At 40.6% G+C, this 19,016-nt stretch overlaps 3 protein-coding genes across 5 annotated transcripts; 1 reads left to right on the top strand and 2 right to left on the bottom strand.

Annotated features, from left to right (window-relative positions):
- Positions 1 to 396: 396 nt before the first annotated feature.
- Positions 397 to 7,246, bottom strand: smo (smoothened, frizzled class receptor). The gene is made up of 12 exons (XM_005805908.3): positions 6,011 to 7,246; positions 5,247 to 5,446; positions 4,772 to 4,981; positions 4,483 to 4,655; positions 4,180 to 4,399; positions 3,971 to 4,094; positions 3,509 to 3,601; positions 3,098 to 3,206; positions 1,959 to 2,144; positions 1,729 to 1,877; positions 1,266 to 1,400; positions 397 to 1,111 (listed from the first exon to the last, which is right to left on the bottom strand). Exons 1-12 carry the CDS (start codon positions 6,261 to 6,263, stop codon positions 528 to 530), a joined length of 2,436 nt encoding a protein of 811 aa, XP_005805965.1. The 5' UTR covers positions 6,264 to 7,246; the 3' UTR covers positions 397 to 527.
- Positions 7,247 to 8,815: 1,569 nt separating this feature from the next.
- On the bottom strand, positions 8,816 to 15,108 carry tspan33 (tetraspanin 33). 2 transcript variants are annotated; one of them, XM_023350464.1, is made up of 8 exons: positions 15,053 to 15,108; positions 12,107 to 12,164; positions 11,881 to 12,008; positions 11,048 to 11,122; positions 10,748 to 10,843; positions 10,361 to 10,489; positions 10,095 to 10,256; positions 8,816 to 10,016 (listed from the first exon to the last, which is right to left on the bottom strand). In XM_023350464.1, the coding sequence occupies exons 2-8, from the start codon at positions 12,147 to 12,149 to the stop codon at positions 9,915 to 9,917; spliced, it is 735 nt and encodes a 244-aa protein (XP_023206232.1). In that variant the 5' UTR covers positions 12,150 to 12,164; positions 15,053 to 15,108; the 3' UTR covers positions 8,816 to 9,914. The 2 variants fall into 2 exon arrangements, with proteins under 2 accessions (XP_023206232.1, XP_014326832.1); XM_014471346.2 differs by lacking the exon at positions 15,053 to 15,108 and adding an exon at positions 13,968 to 14,260.
- Positions 14,838 to 18,994, top strand: LOC111611851 (zinc finger protein 583-like). Of its 2 annotated transcripts, XM_023350463.1 has the most exons (8): positions 14,838 to 14,952; positions 15,146 to 15,348; positions 16,122 to 16,232; positions 16,352 to 16,447; positions 16,721 to 16,831; positions 17,333 to 17,450; positions 17,536 to 17,736; positions 17,819 to 18,994. In XM_023350463.1, the coding sequence occupies exons 1-8, from the start codon at positions 14,934 to 14,936 to the stop codon at positions 18,844 to 18,846; spliced, it is 1,887 nt and encodes a 628-aa protein (XP_023206231.1). In that variant the 5' UTR covers positions 14,838 to 14,933; the 3' UTR covers positions 18,847 to 18,994. The 2 variants fall into 2 exon arrangements, with proteins under 2 accessions (XP_023206231.1, XP_023206230.1); XM_023350462.1 differs by lacking the exon at positions 14,838 to 14,952 and having other exon boundaries at positions 15,100 to 15,348.
- The last annotated feature ends 22 nt before the right edge of the window (positions 18,995 to 19,016 follow it).

Here is a 19,016-nt window from a genome sequence, read left to right as displayed (position 1 = left end):
AAGCATGGATCAACGCTCCATCCACACCTGCTGTAGGCCACGCTGGTCAGTTGGCTGAAAAGATGGTTCTACCAAATTCAGTCACTTATATATATACATATGTATATAAAAGATACAAATTATGCTGTTTTAAAACAGTTCTGAACAAAAATGTAAAGTTATTATGTGGAAAGTAAAGTGTTCCTCCTAATGAGGTAGCCTCCACATTAACTTGAATAGCTTAGCTGCCTGATCTGTTTTGCTGTCACAGAGTTGTTGTTGCTTTTTTCTTACTTTTAAAGAGGATAATGTACAGAATATGGTATAAAAACAAATCTTTTAAAAAGATATTTACATTAGTTTATTTCTCTATTATTCCCATACATTTTCCTAACACACTCACTCAGACACACTCACTCAATGTAAATAACAGAGACTTTAATCGTATATTTAGGATCTTAGTGATGTTGGAACTGGTACACTTGAGTAAGAATCTCTTAAAAGTTACTTAAAGGTAATTTTTTTCTTTTCTTGCTTACTCTGCTGTTTTAAAAGTCAGAGTCAGCATCCATAAGCTCCGCCTCCATTAAATTGGTCCTGGAGTGGATGGGTCCGTAGCCTGCCCTGCGGCCCGCCGGTACCCGAGCCACATGAGCCATTCTCTCTGACAGTCCGTCAGTACGCTCCACCTCTCTGGGGTACACTGACGATCCACTGGGCTGCCAGTTTGAAGTAAAAGGGTGACAGCTTGGCCTGAGGCCCAGATTTTCTGGACAATCAACTCGGGTCATCAGGTAACCATTTCTGCTGCTCCGGCACTCCAAGTATGAACACCTTTCCTCGCAGGGTTCATAATCTGGCAACGAGCCCGGCAGGATGCCCTGCTCCAGTGTTTGCTGCCTCTGCTGTTCACGCAGATTGGCCACCAGGCTTGGGTGGCAGGGAAGTTTCGGCAGGCGAGGAACTGAGCTGCGGCCAAACTCTCGCTGAAGGCGAGTCTGGTTTTCCACCACAACGTCAGGGTTACGTACCTCCTTCCTCCTTTTCTTCTTCTTCTTTTTCCTCTTTATCATCTCAGGTGATATGTCTGCCTCCACCATCCACAGTCTGTTCCTCTCCTCTGGAGGGGGCACTGTCAGAACAGGCGAATTATTGTAAGAACAAATAAGAAAATGTGAAAAGTTTAAGGGATGTTTTGGTATGCCGGATTGTAAATTAACAAAAGTGAACAGAGGAGGAAAAAATGTCAGAACCCACCGGTTCTCTGCAAAACAGCCAAAGCTCACCTGGAGTCCCAGTGGGAGTGACAGAAATGTCCTGAGGCAGAATGGCTCCCCGTCTGGCGACCATCTTGGGTACATGGAGCGCCCATGCTGATGAAACATCATTTGACGGCTCATTCAGGTCAAAATTGATTCCAGCTATTAAAAGAGAAATCACAGAGTTTCAAATCAGAATCATCTTAAAGTCTGACGTGGTCCTGGAGGCTTAAAGCTTAACCAGCAGCTTTACAGTTTCCACCACTTCTCTGAAATAAAATATATACCCTACATATGACAGAAAAGATTCAAGTGGATAATCCCAGACAATTTCTTCATTATTATTATTATTATTATTATTATTATTATTATTATTATTATTATTATTTCTATTTAAGTATTTAAGTTAGTACAGCCATTTGAACATAAACCCATGCAGTTGCAGTCACAGGTCACAAGGTGGCGCTATTAGTAGGGTTCAGATACTAACCCACTGGGCCATCATGTGACACAGTATGCATGCTGAAGGACAGCTCCTTCTCCGGGTCCTTGTGGAGCTCCTTTCTCATTGCGAACGCCTTAGCAATCATCTTGCTCTTCTTTATCCTCTTAGGTTCATTGTCACTTCGACCAATGATCCTGGAAAAATAACAAATTATAAGAGCCTGGTAGGCACCAAAATATGATTTTCATCTCTGAAGTTACTTAGGGTTTCCTTACTTGAACCAAGTGCGTTTCCAGATGAGGAAGGTAGCTTTGGTCCAGACCCAGGTGCTCATGGCGATTCCTGTGCCGAACATGGAGAACAGGTTGATCTTCTCCACCATCAGGCTGGGACGGTTTTTAATGGTGCATTCTGGGATGGGCTTGTTGGTTTGAGAGGCGATTGTCACGTTGGCTTCACATCTGGTGAAAACATGAACAACATTCAGTCCCTTGTAGTTCATAAAAAGATTAACTTTTACAGCACAGGCTTGACTTATCGTTTGTTGGGATGAGGGGTAAATTAGTTCCAGAGCCTGCATTGTCAGCACTGTGAACCCCGTTTGCTGACCATTGTCCAGTTAGATAGTGACTTCTGTATGAACCGTATCAGGTGTAACTTTTACTTTGCCTATTTAAGTGCAAACAAATACTATTTAATGTCGAAGTTGGGGCATCTCTTAAGTTGTTAATGCCCCAATTTAAAAATAAAACATTAAGATATTTAAAATACATTCATTTCCATTTACATGAGTTGAAAGAATAGAAATGACAGCAAAAAGAATAAATAACTGAGTTTTAATGCAATAGTGAGTAAAATAGTCACAAATTTCACAGCTTTTCGTTGTTTTTAATGGTAACAATTGTTGCATTATTTTAACATAATAATGAATGGTTATAGCAACCAATCTTTAAAGAGGAATCCGTCAACCTTCTTTATGTTTAGCTTCTTTTTATAACGTGCTATTTTTTTCATCTCTAATAAAGATTTGCATCCCGCCCCAGCATGATGCTGCCACCACCATACTTCACAGCTGAGATGATGTGTCCAGGAAGTAACTGTTTATCAACACATAGCCTTTCTTGTCTTTAATGTCAGCGAGGAAGTTTCCTTTTGGATTCATACGACCAGAAACGTCAAACGGGACTTCTTATGACTTTTGTTAAAAGTTGGCTTTCCTCTCATCTTTCTTTTATGAAGGTTAGCTTTGTCAAGTGCATGATTAATAGTTGCATCTGAGCTGTGGATCTCTGCAGATCCTCCAAAGTTACAATGTGCTTCTTGGTTGCTTCCCTAAAAATTGTCATCTGACAAAAATAGCTAAAAAAAAAACAAAAAAAAAAACCCTCATGGGAAATCTGTCTGAAGAACTCACAGCACATATTCTCTGAAGCTCCTCTCCCATTCAGCCTGGTTGAAGAAGTCATAGAAGTGACATCCGAATGTGATGAGAACAAAGCCAAAGGCAAGGAATCCAAATATACCTAATGATAAGAAAGAGAGTAACAAATCACACAATATCAAACAAATTGTTGGATTTTTTCCCCCTTATTTAGAAAAAAAAATGTGCTAGCTCAGAAAATGAAACCCATTAAGAACATTTGTCAGTGTAAACAAGGCGTTCTCCTGGGTCATCGTATCACATGGACGTATTAAGGGTGTTTACATTCTTTGTGCCATGTTGCCTGCCGCTTCAGACAAAACATCTGTTTCCAGAGACAGACTTGTGTTTTAGCTCAGACGTTTAGCCCTCAAATGTTAGCAAAAAGAACGGGACATATCTTACCTAGTCTCAGCATTGTCTCATTGATTTTGCTGGCTGCTTTCTCACTCAGTAGTCCTGGGTGGTTACTCTTGATGGAAAATAAGGTCATGACACCTAGAAGAAGAGTATTTTTAGAGGAAAGTGTTATGAGTTGAACCCTTTTATGGATCGAGGTCACTACAGTGGGTTGCAACTCAATAATAACTAGTTACATTTACTTTAGTAACTTCTAGTTACTAAGCAGATTTGCTGCACCATACTTCTTACTTTTACCCACCATCTGATATTATAATCTGTTACTAATAACGTGAGCATCCTGTTTTACCAAATACTTTCTCATTTTTTCTTCAGAAGAATGTAGAAAGATTAAAGGTCTATATAAGGCCATAGATGACTCAAGACCTTTAGGATAAATACATGGATTTATTTAATCGTCACTGCATATTGAAAGCGTAACAGATGAATTTTAATGCACAAACCTACCCCGAATGAGAAAGTAACCACCAACAACAAGCACCACTCCAATGGGCGCCAGCACAAACCCGGCTCGGTAATGGTAGTTCTTGTAGCCGACAAAGCAGATCCCACTCACAGAGTCTCCATCCACCTTTGGACCACAAACACACAAACAAAACATTCATTTTATTCCAAAATTCTCAAAACCTACAACCTCATGAGGGTTTTCTACACACCTCAGCTATAGCAAGGATGGCCACAGTGAGGACAAAGGGAATGGACCAGGTCACCATGTGGAAGTAGGAGGTCCGTCCGGACAGCGGCTGGTGAGTTGTACCCAGAGCCTTGAAGGAGGTGTGCCAGGCGTAGGTCAGCATGACGAACCAAATCACGCCTGACATCAAGGAGTAATAGACGATGATGAAGATGGTGACGCACGAGAGCGTTTCTGAAGACCTATGGAGAGGACATCAGTTTGTATCTATCTCTTTCGGTTTGGCTGTTGTCATCCAACTCTGGGCTGAAGCCCTCACACTTACGAGGGCTCCCCGAGCCGCATGGTGTTGTCACTCTTGCACACAATCTCTTTGCGTGCTCCGTCCAGGAACTGGGCGAGCCAGCCAATGCTGCCCACAAAGAAGCAGGCGTTGATGTAGAAGAGAATGACAGCCGGGTAGCGGTTCGAGTTTTTCCAGTCAGCAAGAAATGTGGCCTGAATCAAGACAGAGGGGAGACGGTGGTCAGGGAAGAGAAAAAGATTCAAATACGGTGAGGGAATGAGGGGAGATATTAATTTCTCTCTCGGTGGAGAGTGTTTATACGTCTCACCAGAGTGAAAAAGGTGCAGAGGAGTGTGATTGTGCCAAAGTAAGCAATGTAGGTGTGCATGTCATTGTGCTCCTCTTCGGTGAACAAGGGGTTGTCGCATTGGATACCACAGCCTTCTACATCCTTGTACCAACTCGACTGTATGTCTGTCTTCACCAGAGGGGCTTCGCACTGGCCTGACGTGTTGAACTTCAGCTTCTGCACTTCATTCTGGACAGAAAATTGATATAGGTAAGGATGTTTTGCAAGAAAATCATCTTCCAAGATTTCATTGAAGAAAAGGAAGAGACATCTGGTATTGAGAGATAATATAACTGTTATTTTCTAAACAGTTCAGAACAGCTAGTAAGGTTGTGACCAGATTATCACAGTTAACGTGTTTTTTCAACTTATGGCCTAATGTCAGATTTTGAAGCAACCAAATGGAGAAAGTATCTCCTTGGAGATCAATAAACACACACAAAACGAGGCATACCGAACAGCCCACAGGGAATTTGTCACATTTGAGGAAATTGGGCCATCCTCTCTCCCGATCCACAATGCTGCATGGGCGACGTGTGGCCAGACACAGGCTCTTGCTGGGCAGCTCCACTCGGCCATTCTCGCATTTCGGCATGTAGACGGCACAGAGCAGTGGCTGGATGACTGACCAGCAACGTGGGGCGTTTCGCAATCCTAGGATATGAAAACATCAGTAAACGTGTGGACATGCACACAAAACAGCTACACAACGCACGACAATATAGATGTTGCAACTTTTTTTTGTCAATAATTGCCTGAGATGCACCAATCAGTGAGTCAGCGATTGATTTATTTCAGATTATGTAAGTAATTTTGTCAGATGAAGTGATGTGGATTTCTAGTACTGCACATCCCCTTATGCACACAACATTCACACCATGAAACATGGTGGTGGCAGCACCATGCTGAGTGAATGTCTTTTCTGCAGCTGAAAATCTCCTCAGAGCTTATTGATCCAACTGAACTTGAGTTTACAAAGGATGTGAAAATAACATACAACCAAAGACACTCCCACAAATTGTTGATAGTAGTGGCAAATAGAAATGCACACCACACTTTTTAGTTTTTTATATGTAAAAAAAATTATAAAAACTTTTGACCATTTTTCTTCAACTTTACAGTCATACACTACTGAAAACCCAATTGATTGAAAGAAAAAAAATGTGAAAAGTTCAAAAAGTTAAATTAATGTTGACTGTGTCTCTAAATTTTACTTACCAGACCACATGGTCAGCTTCTCAAAAGCCTCCTCTTGGCTGCTGGAGTCCTCCGCCAGGATCAGAGATGTATGGGTGTAGGGTAAAGGTGAACCCAAACATGTGTTGTATTTAAGCACCTCACAAGTGGAGGTTTTCTTGCAGTTGTCCTCAAACATAGTCCCGTTCGGGGCCATCACTGCCCTGCAGCCCGACAGCCAGGCAGCCCAGACGCAAAGCATCCCAACAATGGGGCTCCGACCCTGGGAAGACATCTTGGGAGAGAAGACAGACCTGAGGGGGAAAAAAATCCAACGGATTCCAAAATTCTTGAGGCTTCAGCTACCAAACTACAAGCTTCTCTGGTGAAAGCTGGTTTCTACATCTGATTTATAAGTTTCCATACTGCAGAAAAGCTGCAGCGGGGTGTTTTTTCTCTAAAGTTTTCTCGCAGTCCTCTCAAACGTTTTGCTTTTGCACTTTTCGTCCGTGTCCCACAGAATCGTCCTAAATTTCCTCATTATTCAGCTCCAATAGTCCCAAAACGTAAAAAATAAAAAAGAAACAAAAATATTGACTGATGAGTTCCAAATTATATGAAGTATTTGCTGGATGGTTTTAGGAAGAAAAGCATAACAGAAAATGTTGCTTCGCCCTACCCCCACTTTCAAAAAAAAAAAAAAAAAACTTGAAAAAAGTCTGGACCTCTGTAACAGGATCTCCTGCTCACACGCACCACCCCCTTCTTCTTCAACGGAAAACTAAAAATGAGAAATGATCCTTATAACTGCATCTACATCCTGAGAATCTGTTTTCCTCCATGTAGAGTATCTGGAAGAAGTCCAGTGGTGTGTTTGTGCTCCTGTTGGTTGCAGCTCAGTGTCTGGTTGTGGGTTTTTTGTCACTGGTATGCACATGGTGGGGGGAGAGCCAGACCAACAAAACCTCCTCTCCCATCCCCCCTCTTGCTTGTGGAAGAATGTGCCTTATGGCAGGGGCTTTGCTCTGAGCTTCTCATCTGAAGGACCCCCAGGGTCAGCGCAACACAGATTCGACAGGTTTGCTCTTGTGAAAGGAGGATCTTGTAGCTTCGCTCGATTACTCCTCACCCACATCATTTTTAGGTTTGCACTTATGCGGTCACATGAATCTCAGGAGGGCCTCAGGTGGGCCTTGAACCAGGTGGGTTTAGATATTGACGTGGTAAACCATCCATGGCCAGTATAGTACTGGTGGAAGGGTTGCCACAGTCGTCAAAACAGCAAATTGTTTTCATTGCTTATTTGCTTAAGGAGATTAGTTGATATCTGATTAGAAGCTGCCACCCTAAATTAAAGAGTTGCTGAAGGAAATCTTGGTTGCATCTCATCATCTATTGTTCAAGATGTAAAATATTAGTGCACTGGCTAAACCTTAATTGAAGTTTTCTTCAAAGAACAGCAAAACACAACTGGTGAATGATGAAGTCTTTGCTACATGTAAATACAAACATTGCATGGCAAGTTAATTACAGTCAGAATACTGAGAACCTTGTGCAAACCAAGAAAATTGTTAGATGAGTTTAAAATGCAACGTAACCAACTCAGCTGCATAAACACTATTAAGAATTTTGTCATTTTATTTATTGAATTGATTTTTAATTTAAGAAAATGAAACCATTTATTTGATAAAATAATGAAGGCATATGCTCAAATAAAATCACACTTACAGTTTGCTTCATTAGTGTACCCTTGCAATATTTTTCAAGATATGCATCTTCAAATATCCTTGGTTTTGGGAAACTTTCTTCTTTTTTTTTCATCAGATTTTGAGGATGGATTCTGAAAACTTTTTCTTCTTGCAGATGATTTCCACTGAGATTCGTGTAGGAAAAAAAAGACAGAGATCTGAATATTTGAGGACATCATGACATGCTTATCAGAAAGAACAATAACGTTTTCTTACGCTGGAGATCATTGGCACCACACTCAAATATTATGATAAATGTGTGTTTGATCTGACCAAGTCCATAGCTCAAAATTTCTAAAATGTTCATTTGGGAGGCTGAAAATCAACTGAACTGTCATTCTCGTGCTTAAGGTGACTACAGAAGACTTTAATGCTCACCTATTTTCATCAATCGTTACCGAAAGAGCATGTGTGCATATTTACAGGACTTTAAGTTGTTTCTTCTCTTCTGGTTAAAACATGGTTGAGTTAGCTGCAAACTACGTATTAAACGAGAAAATGTGTGTGTTTGAGCCTCCTTAAAAGTCCTCCAAAGCATGCATGTGTGAGACAGAGGCTGCAAAAAAAACAACCAAAAAACAAAACAAAACAAAGAAAAACAGGACCACACACATAGCGGTGCAGCGCACATAGGTCAAATCACATTCACCACAATAAGAGACAGCCACAAAGACGTCACGTTTTCATCAGTTTCCCCACTAAATCACAACATTTGTTTGTGCGGTCGGGTCGCTGAGTAGTAAGGGTAGCACTGCAACTGTTAACACACGGATAAATGTAATGTTTAGATTGGGGAAGTGCGTCAAGGCTGGTTGTACATACAGGACGGCCTCTGCTCCTAAAGATTACGAGCATCATGTTTCAGCTTAAGAGTGTGTTTCCTTTAACTGGAAGATGAGGCTGAAATGGAGACGGGAGGCTGTAGTGCTTTCTGTTTTATGTTCAGCCATTGGAAAGTTGTTAAAAATGAGGAGACTGTTTGCAGTTAACGGTCAGACTAAAGATCTACTCACGTAAACACTAGTCTTAGCCGTCAAAGAAAAATTGTCAAAGAGGTAAAAGCACCGGTGCGTCTAACGATGCGACAACATGCCAAGAATTATTAGGGAAGTGTGTTTTAATAAGCATCTATGTGGCACTGCAGTGTGTAAAACAAGCATAGCCTTGTTATCTTGTAGCAGTGCACACATGTCAGTTGGCTGACAATAAAAAGTGACCACAACAATATGAACATCACAGGTGAGCTGGAATAGTGCAATAAACAACAAACTGAACAGAAAAAAAAATCAACCAAAGCTGAAAAAGAAGAAAATTTAACATTTTAACATCAGGTTGGAATTTAATGAGCTTTTGGATGTGGTCACAAAAAGAAAAACAACAAATTTATATAATGGTTTGATATAAATAATCCAGTCCCTTCAATTGTGAAGAAAATAAATCATATGATGTTTGGAAATAATAAGAAAACGAATGGGAATATAAAACTATCCCTGTTGAAATACTGTACATATGAACATTTATTTCCGCTTTATGTGTTTTCTAAATAAAACTAAAAATGATAAAATTACAAAGAGGAGCAGTTCAGTGGTGTTTGAATATGTATCAGGGTTTTTATTTTCCCCTACTCCTTTTGGAACATGGTGAAAGGAAATGTAATATGTAAAAATGATTTGCTAATGTGATTGTGCTTTGATCATGTTTGAAATTACATGTACATGCTTTATTTTTCTTGTTGGCATTATTCATTAGAGCCATAGAACAACATTCCCTTCAGAGTAGGAACCAAACATCCCCAAAGTGTAGAGCTGAAACATTTATATTAATTATGACAGATAACAAAAATGCTATATGTTGTAACTAAAAGAAAAAAAAAACCCAGAATGGAAACCACAACATCTCAGATGCATTAAAGAATTCAACTAAATATGATTTCTAAGTATAAACAAATCAAATCCGCTTAAATGCTGAAATAACAAACAATTTTCAGGTATTTACAATATATAATAAAATGAAAACCTTTCTATTTCCCACTGAAAACAAATGAAGAGTAAAAAAACAAGTTCGATCAGTGCAGTGTGATAAATGCAAGCCCCTCAACTAACCAGAAGGTGGCAGCAAAGTGTCACATCTTCAAGCACAAGCTTGTTTGTACCGAGTCCCTATGCGTTGCTAAATATTGCAAAAAATCTGATCCAGGATCAGCTCCATGGGTCAGAGCTGTGCTTGAGGTTGTATTGTTGCAGTTCAATCTGGTCTTTGATCTGATTGATCAGAAGCTGAGACAAAAACATGCCCACCAGCTGCAAGAGAGAAAACAAGGATGAACATTTGGCTGCAGCAAGATCAAGTGTTCATGCTCTTATTGCTCCACTGTGTACCTCTGGTATTGCCAGTCCCAGTGCAATGCCGCCCAGTATAAACATGTTGCTGTGGATAAAGTCAACCAGCACATCTATGCAGCCATTGGTGTGAATTTTTTTGCCAGCTTCACCGAATTCACGTTCTTGCATGCCTTGGCCACACATGGTGTTGACTACACTCTGCACAGAGAGAAATCCTTATGTCTAAAACTGAAAGTACAACAGAAACATGGAAGAAGAAGAAAAAAAGAGACTCTAATGTGTCTCCATTTTATCAGAGTGACCTCGTTTCTAGAGCGGATGCAACAGGAGAAGGGGACGGAGCAGCGCTCTCTGCTGGGGTTGGATTGGTTACAATCAAAGTAGATGTTATTGGACCAGTCAAGGTATGTCGCAGCACCACAGCATCCAAACTGAGGAGAAGGAGGAGGGAAAAAAGATTAAATACAGAAATATGATTTTTTTGTTTTATGCAAGGGAAGCATACAGGAACAGATATGTCATCTTTCACATACAAGACGCTCTTTCCTCCAGATCATTTTAAAGTAACATCAAAAATCCAATGCTAGTTGATTCTGTCTAAATAAACACCCCATCTGACCAAAGTAAGACACTAATCCGGTTCTGCCTCTTGTGCAAGAGTTCAAACACAATTTTGACAAAACACCCACCTCTTCTTGGCCGAAGTCTATAAGGTTTTGCAGATCAACGTCGTCTCTGTAGTGAACGACTGCATCATTGATCACTTCTGTTACTTTTTGTCTTGCCTTGAAGGTAAAAAATAAATAAATAAATAAAATCTCAGACATAAAGACATCAATTTCTGTGTATAGAAAAACTACATTTTGACCAGATTAAAAAGCCTTTCAAGAGCAACATGATTTTACAAGCTACTTCAGTTAGTCTTTATGAATTTCCTTTTAATTGACATCAGTCTATGCTCACATTTAATTAATTAATTGCTTGATTACCTTATTTGAAAAGATGAAGCCCAGAATCCCAGCAGCCAGCTGGATTATGAAAATCACCACCAGGGAGATACAAAACTGGGATGGGTAAAAAAAAAAAATAATAATAATAATATATGTATATATATAACTGTAAAAAAAAGTTTACTATTTTATATCAATTAACTTAATGTAAATGTATTGTTTACATGACCTTGTACAGTGCCTGCACTCAAACACCTAAAACTTTTCCCTTTTTCTACCTTTCAACCACAAATTGCCATTTATTAGTTAAATAAAAGGATATGTACTAGCATTTTTATACATAGAAGTATGTTTACATATAGCAGTATTTTTGTTTGTTCAAACTCATTAGGGAACAAACAGCAACAAAATAAGTCATGAACATATACCAGCCAGATCATGGAGAATGTTCTGGGGAAATTGAATGCAATCAGATTAGATTACAGAACAGCATAACAAGGTCTGGACGGCTCATCGGACATAGTGAAAACTGGAAATGAAAACGGTAGGCCTGCAAAGATTTGGTCGTCCAATTATACTGACAGGCTAGGAAAAAAACCCCGGCAAAAACATCAGCAAAGCTGGCAGAGGCAACTATTAAGCTTGCCACACTTTTCAGGTTTTTATTTGCAGTAAGATTTGAAATAAATCCCTTTCCTTACACTTCAAATTTGTGGCTTTAATGTGTCAACAATGGGGAAAAAAAGGAGTATGAATACTCTTGCAAGACACTGTATTTCGCTGCAGATGTTTGGCTGCATTAATCCCCCCCCAAATAAAACAGTTAAGTCTTCGATTAATAAAATGGACGACAATATTTAAAACCCAGGTACTGTTTGCAGGAGGCAGATGTTTTCTCGCAGCGAGCCCACGCAGCCACAGAAGGTGATTAGGAACATCAGGACTCCCACCACCATCAGCATAACGGCAGGATCCACAGACAGAGATGCCAGGGTTGCCTCTGCAAACAAAGATGGAGACATTTCATCTGCTTCCCGTTACGGAGGCTGCTCCATCCTTGTGCCCATTGTGCCCCGGCAGGCACGCGTGACAATTTACCTGCATGCTTTACCATACGTGCGTAAACGCCGACTGCCACCATTACCAAGGAGATTACCTGTGGGCGAACATGAAAGAAAGAAAAAAAAAATCACACAGAAAACAGGAGAATGTTCATCAGAGCAGCTGTTGAAAACTATTTTTATGTGTTTCAACTTGTCAGGGGAGTGGTGCCGTCCAGACACTTCATCTTTGTAACAAGAAAGATGTGCAGGGGGAGTTTATGAATCGTATTTACTGAATCACTGATGAAATATTCCAAAACTATCCAATTTCTCCAAAATAAAAGTACGTAGAGTAGCGAAATCCTCTCTCCACTATCAGTAATAAAGCGTCTCATTCAGCTCTCGTCTCCCATTCTTGGCAGAATAAAAGAAAGAGTTCAGGAACAAACCCTTTCCGCCCTGAATGACATGGATCCAATTACCATAGAGACTGTAGCCTTGTTAGGAAGGAAACTGATTTCTCTCCCTTGTTTTCTGACGGCACAGCAAACAGACTAGGTATGACACCTGAAGCACACAGGTGGCTTTGGAACATGTTTAGATAGGAAGGTGTAAAAACAAATATTTTGAAAATCAACAAAAACCGAACAGTCAAGATTAGAAAAAGGCGCAGACGTGTAGCAGCAAACGTCTGCTCGGAGCATACCAACTCTGACGTAGCCAGAGGCAGCAGAAATGACGACGCATTCCAAGCTTCAAGTTCTCACACAACCTTACCTTACTTAAACAGCCACGAGTCGTGCTTACCGAGAGTGCTGAAAACAAATGAATAAAGAGACTGGTCTCATTTCAGAGGGGCACACCTGGAAGGTCATGTCAGATCTTGGGTTGTTTTTTTTCCCCCAACTCAACATCTTGGGGATTTTTTTCTGCCCATGCAGCAGAAAGACAAACAAAAAGTCTCTAAACCTCAGCAAGTTTAATCTGGAACAACAAACCAGCTCAGGCAAGGCTGCAAGAGATCACCTGATGCCGAAACCCTTTGTATGAACTTTGTGGACTCACTGCAGGGAGTTTCGCTTCCACTATCTACATTCAGATGCATTTGAATTGTGAAGTTTCAGATCTGGCAAAAGTGCAGTGAATATTATAGGTAAATGCATTGATGAGGGTTTGCAATAAAGAAGAAATGTAATTTCTTTGGACTTAAAAAAAAGTGACAATTTGCTAAATCTGCCTTTGTGGCCAACTTTCTAAGCATAGAGTCCATTTGGATTCCAATCTTCCTTAGATTATAAAAAATAGTCTTGGTTCTCCAAGGGTGACTGTTTGCTGTGTGAAGGTAAATGTAAAGGTCACTTGAGTATGGGTTGAGTATGTGCAATCCGTATGCTGACCCATTCTGTGTTAAAAAGTAACTAAAAATTCCGTGAAAGAAGTGTACGGAGCCTCGTGCCAGAAGCCCGTTGAAAGGCTGTTTACATCGTTTTAAACTGAGTGATTGTGGGTAGGTATTTCGTTCCATATAACACAGTAGGAGTGTAACCGGCAAACCTTTTATGGATGCAAAAGCAAGAACCCCCCACTTGATGACTTTGTGTTTCTGTGTTTGATATGATGTAAAGCACTTTGAAATGCCTTGCTGCTGAACTGTGCTATACAAATAAAATTTGATTTGATTTTGATTTAAAACCAAACAAAGAGGGACAAAGCCGGTAGAAATAAACAAAACAAAACTAACAAAAAAAAACAACAACAACAACAACAACAAAAACCCAACATAAAACTTGTACTTTTTAAAGATCTTGTCAAATGCCTTACTGAAATTATTGCTTCTGCATAACCACATTTTATGATTGCAAGATGAGTGATTAACTTAACACACAAAAGAAATAAAAGCGGTTTTGATCACTCACCCAGAATATGAAATTAAAAAAGAACAGCAGGTATTTCACAACTGAGCTGACAAAAGTGAAATCCTTGTCGGATCCAGTTGCGCCCCTGCGGTTTCCTTCCATCTCTGATCCTACTGCAGCGCGAAGGCGCTTGAGCCAAGGTTGCGCACAAAAACCAAAATGTATTCGTGGAAGTCGAAGCCAGTAGTCATAAGCATAATGATGGCGTCTGAAAGCTGCTTTGCTCCAATAACCGACAGGTTCCAAGCAGCGACAGTAAAATCTGACTGGGCTTGTCAGCAGTGGGTGTTAAGTTTCCGTCTCACGCCTTTACATATGATCACATGATGCAAACAATGTGCAGACGGAGTCCCCCACAAGTGGATGGGTAGTTGCTTTACGTTTACTTATTTATTAAATTTTTGCGAAAAAATATAAAAATAAAAGAGGAAATGCCTCTAAAAAGTATAGTTAAAGGTCTGAGACAAAGTTGAAGAATCCATTGTTTTCATTTTAATTGTTATGATCAATATATTTCTTTCTTTCAGTTTCACTATTTTTGTGTGCAAAGAACTGTAGCTTGCAGAAGCGTTCATATGTCTTAAACTTTTTCCAAAAGATATTTGGAAAATGGTCAGAACTATCCTATACTCTTTGACTAATGCAAAGTAAAAAACTAAGATTATATTTCTGTATAGTGTAGTATGTCTGTATTTTACAAAAAGGTTCAAAAGTATGACTTGCACAGAAAATATTTATTTATTTATTTATTTGTTTACTTATTTATTTATTTCATTTATTTACTTATTATGTTCTGCTCTACAGCGGTCAACCGGCAGGTGGCGGCATTGCGTCGTAATATTGTTTGCTCATCGCCACAACGAGAAGAAGAACATTTGTGTATCCGGAAGTTGTTGTTAGAGCCTCTGCAAGATTCACGTGAAATTATATTTTGCTTCTTTGCTCAGACGTTTCCATTACCCCAAAATGGTGCGGAGTGGCAAAGGTTTGTTCGATAATTACACCCACATCCCTGCTGGTTTTATTACTTTTATAAATACGGCGGATTCCCAAACGTGTTAATTGCAACGCTAAGTTTAGCTCACCTTCTCCTCTGTGTCGAGAGGTGGATGTGCTTGCTTTTAATCTTCGGAATCTACTTCTCGTCATATGAGAAATGTCCGTGGTGTCGCCTTTAGGCTCCCCGCTTCCTCCAGCCTCCTTGCAGCTGCTGGTTCCTCCTGTGAGGCTCATGTCTGCCTTCGTGTGGAAAGCGGTGCAGCAGGACAGCGCCGTCCAGTATGAGAAGCTGCTGGACTTCATCGACCTGGCCACAGAGATCGTGCCGGAGCTTCTCAGTCCCAGTCAGAAGGGTCAGCTCGTCCTGGGCCTCAGAGCGAGGGTGAGGAAGATACTTTAAACTTGGATATCTGATGAGGTGGAGAGTTAGCTGACCATTGCCTCTTACCATTGACCATTCTTACTTCTTAATGCAGGTAGCTTCTTCCATGTTTATTTATTTATGTATTACTGTTACACTTTTAATTTTGGCAAAAAAAAAAAACACATGCTGGTCTCATCTGTCCGAAAGGAGAACCCCCCCCCCCCCCCCCTCTTATATCATCTTCTTGTTTCTTTGTGATCGGCTGTAAGGTTTGTTGGTTTCTGTATAATTTGATGAATGTGTTTTTCACTGTATAATGTTGGAATTCAGTTTTGGAAAAGCCTTATAACCCCTGGCAGTCATAATTGCATCTCCAAGGTCGTTGTTGTCGTTTTTGCTGTGATGTCGTGTGATCTGTGCACCAACTTTTATAGAGGCGATCACACTTACTGAATGATTATTGAAGCAACAAATTGTTCTGCATTGTCTTAAAACTTGTGGAATTAGCACAGGCATACTTTTTGTTTTTCCAAACAGTTTTTACATTTCGGCTTTGTTTTTGTTTGACAACATGCAGATTTTATGTTTTTGTGAACTTGAGAGCAGACTAGATTATTTTAAAACGTCCTAAAGTATAAAAACCCAGACTGGAAATGGTGTTAACTTTCTGTTTTATCATGGATGTAGGATTCTGTGTTGCAGTTTTCCCGTTTGTCACATGCTTGCAGCTTTTCTTGATGTTTCCCGGTCTCTGTCCTGATAACTCCACTCTGATCGTTGTGTTGCTGCAGTTTGTCCTGGAGTTGTGCCGGGGCAATGGCGTAGCTAACATCAAGGCGATCCAAGGCCACCTGGATAAAATCCACACCTGCTGCCTGGAACTGAGCACCAGTGAACACATGGTGAACCTTTAAAAAAGCTCTCTTATTACTCAGTTATTATTATAATGATAATATATATATTTATATATTTAAAAACCATTGAGGTAATTGCTAACTTTTCTGTGCCCATCTCTTTACAGGAAAGCTCTGATATTCTGAAGACTTCCTATAGTAACTTTGCAAGCTTGGTGCAGAACATTTTGAATGTTCCCTTAGAAAAGGAACTGTTCTTCCAAGTGAGTTTATTTAAACATTAAAGTAAGTAAGTTTTCCAAGAACAAGTCAGAAATTATACATCAGAAAAAAATAGCAAATTATTCCAGCTTTTTCAGACATAACTTTTGCACAGTAGTCTGGAAACCAATTGTAAGTGGATGTAATTAGCATCTGATTCAATCATGCTAACACGTCTAGTAGCTCATGCTAACGCATCTAGTAGCAATTATTTATGTATCTCATTACAAGCTAGTCAAACTAAATTAAATCTGCTCCTCTGGTTATGTTTGTAGGAGGTTTTTCCAGATCATTATGGATTGGCCTTCAACCAGCGGATCCAACAGCTTGTATCTTTACTCCTGTCAAGGCTGGAGCAGCTGCTGCCTATACCGGACCTGCAGCAGGTATGCTAGAAGCCTCTACAGAAGAGGAGTAGTCATGTACCTGCGCTTGTCAGTGCCTATGTGCAGTTTGTCAGTATGAAAACCTTGGATAAAAATAAAACATTTATATCGCAAAGACAAAAATGTCTCCTCAAACAGCCAGCCTGCAGTACGCTGCTTATAGTTTGCAAAATGTAGCTTTGTTGTGATGATGTTCTTTTAGCTTCCACACCAGGACTCTGGGATTTTTGTAAGTGAACTACTTCCCAACAAACAAAATTGTCTTTCTTATAGGTAATGGGTAAACTACCTATAAGTAGTCCTATAAGTAGTACCTATAAATAGTCTTAGCTTTTGCCAGTTGACTTATATGCACAAGTACAAGGTGGGAGCATAGGCTTATGCCTTTGCTGGCATCTAATCAAACAAAATTCTAGGAAAACACTTCATTGTGATCAACCTTTTTAAATGGAGTCCGTAAGTGAATATCACTGAGCTACCTGCATGTCTCTGGCCTCTTAGACTGCAAATTGGCTCAATGAGTCATCTGCTTCAGAAGACCTTGGACATCATCTGTCTGAACCTTTTCCTCTGAAGACTCTGCTGCTCCATCACAGAGAGCTGGGGATTCTCAGTTCAGGTGAGATCAAGGATTTGCTCTCTTTTTTCTTTTTTTTTTCTTCACCTAAAGTCACTCCAGTCCTTAAGAAGTTTCTCGTCAGCAGTTTCTTCAAGCGCTGAAGAGGATGTAATATTATCCACGCTGGCCCTCTCTACTCAAACCGATCAGTTCAGTGAGGATGATGAAGAAGACGATGATAAATTCGACAGTGATGAAGAGACGCTGGCGCTAGAGGACTTGGAGGAAGACTCAAATCAAAGCTTGGATGACACATCAGAAGACTGGGTGCCCAAAAATAAATCAGGTCAGATGAAGGCCAGAAAAACTCTCTAATCTGACATGTTTTTTAAACAACTGAACTAGTATGTCCTTTCTGGTGTTTTCAGGGTCTCTCTCTCGATTATTCATCTGCACCAAGAGTCCAGGCACACAGCCCATACAGAGGACGGTTCGAAAGAACGTCCAGCGTCAGCAGCAGTGGGCAGCCCCTATTCAGAACACCAAGGCAGTAAAAAAGGTCAACAAAAATCAGCTGAAAAGCCAGGAGATGAAAAGTAAAAACAAGAAAGCTGAAGACAACCTAAAGAATCAGCAGAGAGCCAAACAGAAAGACAGTGTTGACAAAAAGGGGGAACATGACCAGAAGAAGGACGGACCGAAAAACAAAAGTCGGCGAAAACGGAAAGAGCCCACAGGGGAAGATAAAAGGTTCCTGAGTACGCGACCTGTGAAGAAAAGCCTCACAGAAGAAGAACTCAAATGCCCAACGTGTCAGAAGAGATTTAAACATCCTAACCAGCTTAAGACACACGTGAAGCTCCATTCCTTCCGCTACAGCTGCATTGATTGCGAGAAAGGATTTACAAGCCAGTCTGGGTACTATCACCATCAGAGACTTCACAAAAGAGGGCGAGAGTTCACCTGTAAGGAGTGCAACAAGGGGTTCTTGTGCCGTTATTCTCTCAAGCAGCACGAGCGCCTGCATGAAGGTCCTACCAACTTTTGCGACGTTTGTGAAAGACACTTCAGCAAAAACGGCTTCATTAGACACATGCAGATGCACAAGGGGGAAAGGAACTTCCTGTGCACCACCTGCGGAAAGGCGTTCCTCTCGTCCGGGGAGTTGCGGCTGCACAATCGGTCGCACACGGGTGAGATGCCTTACACCTGCATCCACTGTGGGAAGGGCTTCTCCAGCAAGGGTCACCTCGTCGTCCACACGCGCTCTCACACGGGGGATCGTCCATACCTGTGCGCGGAGTGCCCCAAACGTTTCCTTACTCTGAACTGTCTCAAGAGGCACTCTCTCAGCCACAACGGGATCAAGCCTTTCAAGTGTCCAAACTGTGACCGGGAATTCTCCCAGCAGGGGAATATGAAAAGACACATGGCAACTCATAAACCTGACTGCTAGTGGTTTGACTTTGGTCACACAACAACACTTCAAACTATGGTTTTCAGGATTGTTTGGCAGATTTTCAATGATATGGTCAGTAAAACACTGTGCTAGTAATTGCAGTTTTTCACTTTGGGGAATCCTGTTCTGGAACCTATTAAAATACTTTTACTAGTTGATGCCTTCTC

The sequence above is a fragment of the Xiphophorus maculatus genome, chromosome 17, assembly GCF_002775205.1.
Source record: "Xiphophorus maculatus strain JP 163 A chromosome 17, X_maculatus-5.0-male, whole genome shotgun sequence".
Lineage (NCBI taxonomy): Eukaryota > Metazoa > Chordata > Actinopteri > Cyprinodontiformes > Poeciliidae > Xiphophorus > Xiphophorus maculatus.
Note: the sequence above shows the minus strand (reverse complement) of the source record. Positions and strands in the feature narration are given on the sequence as shown.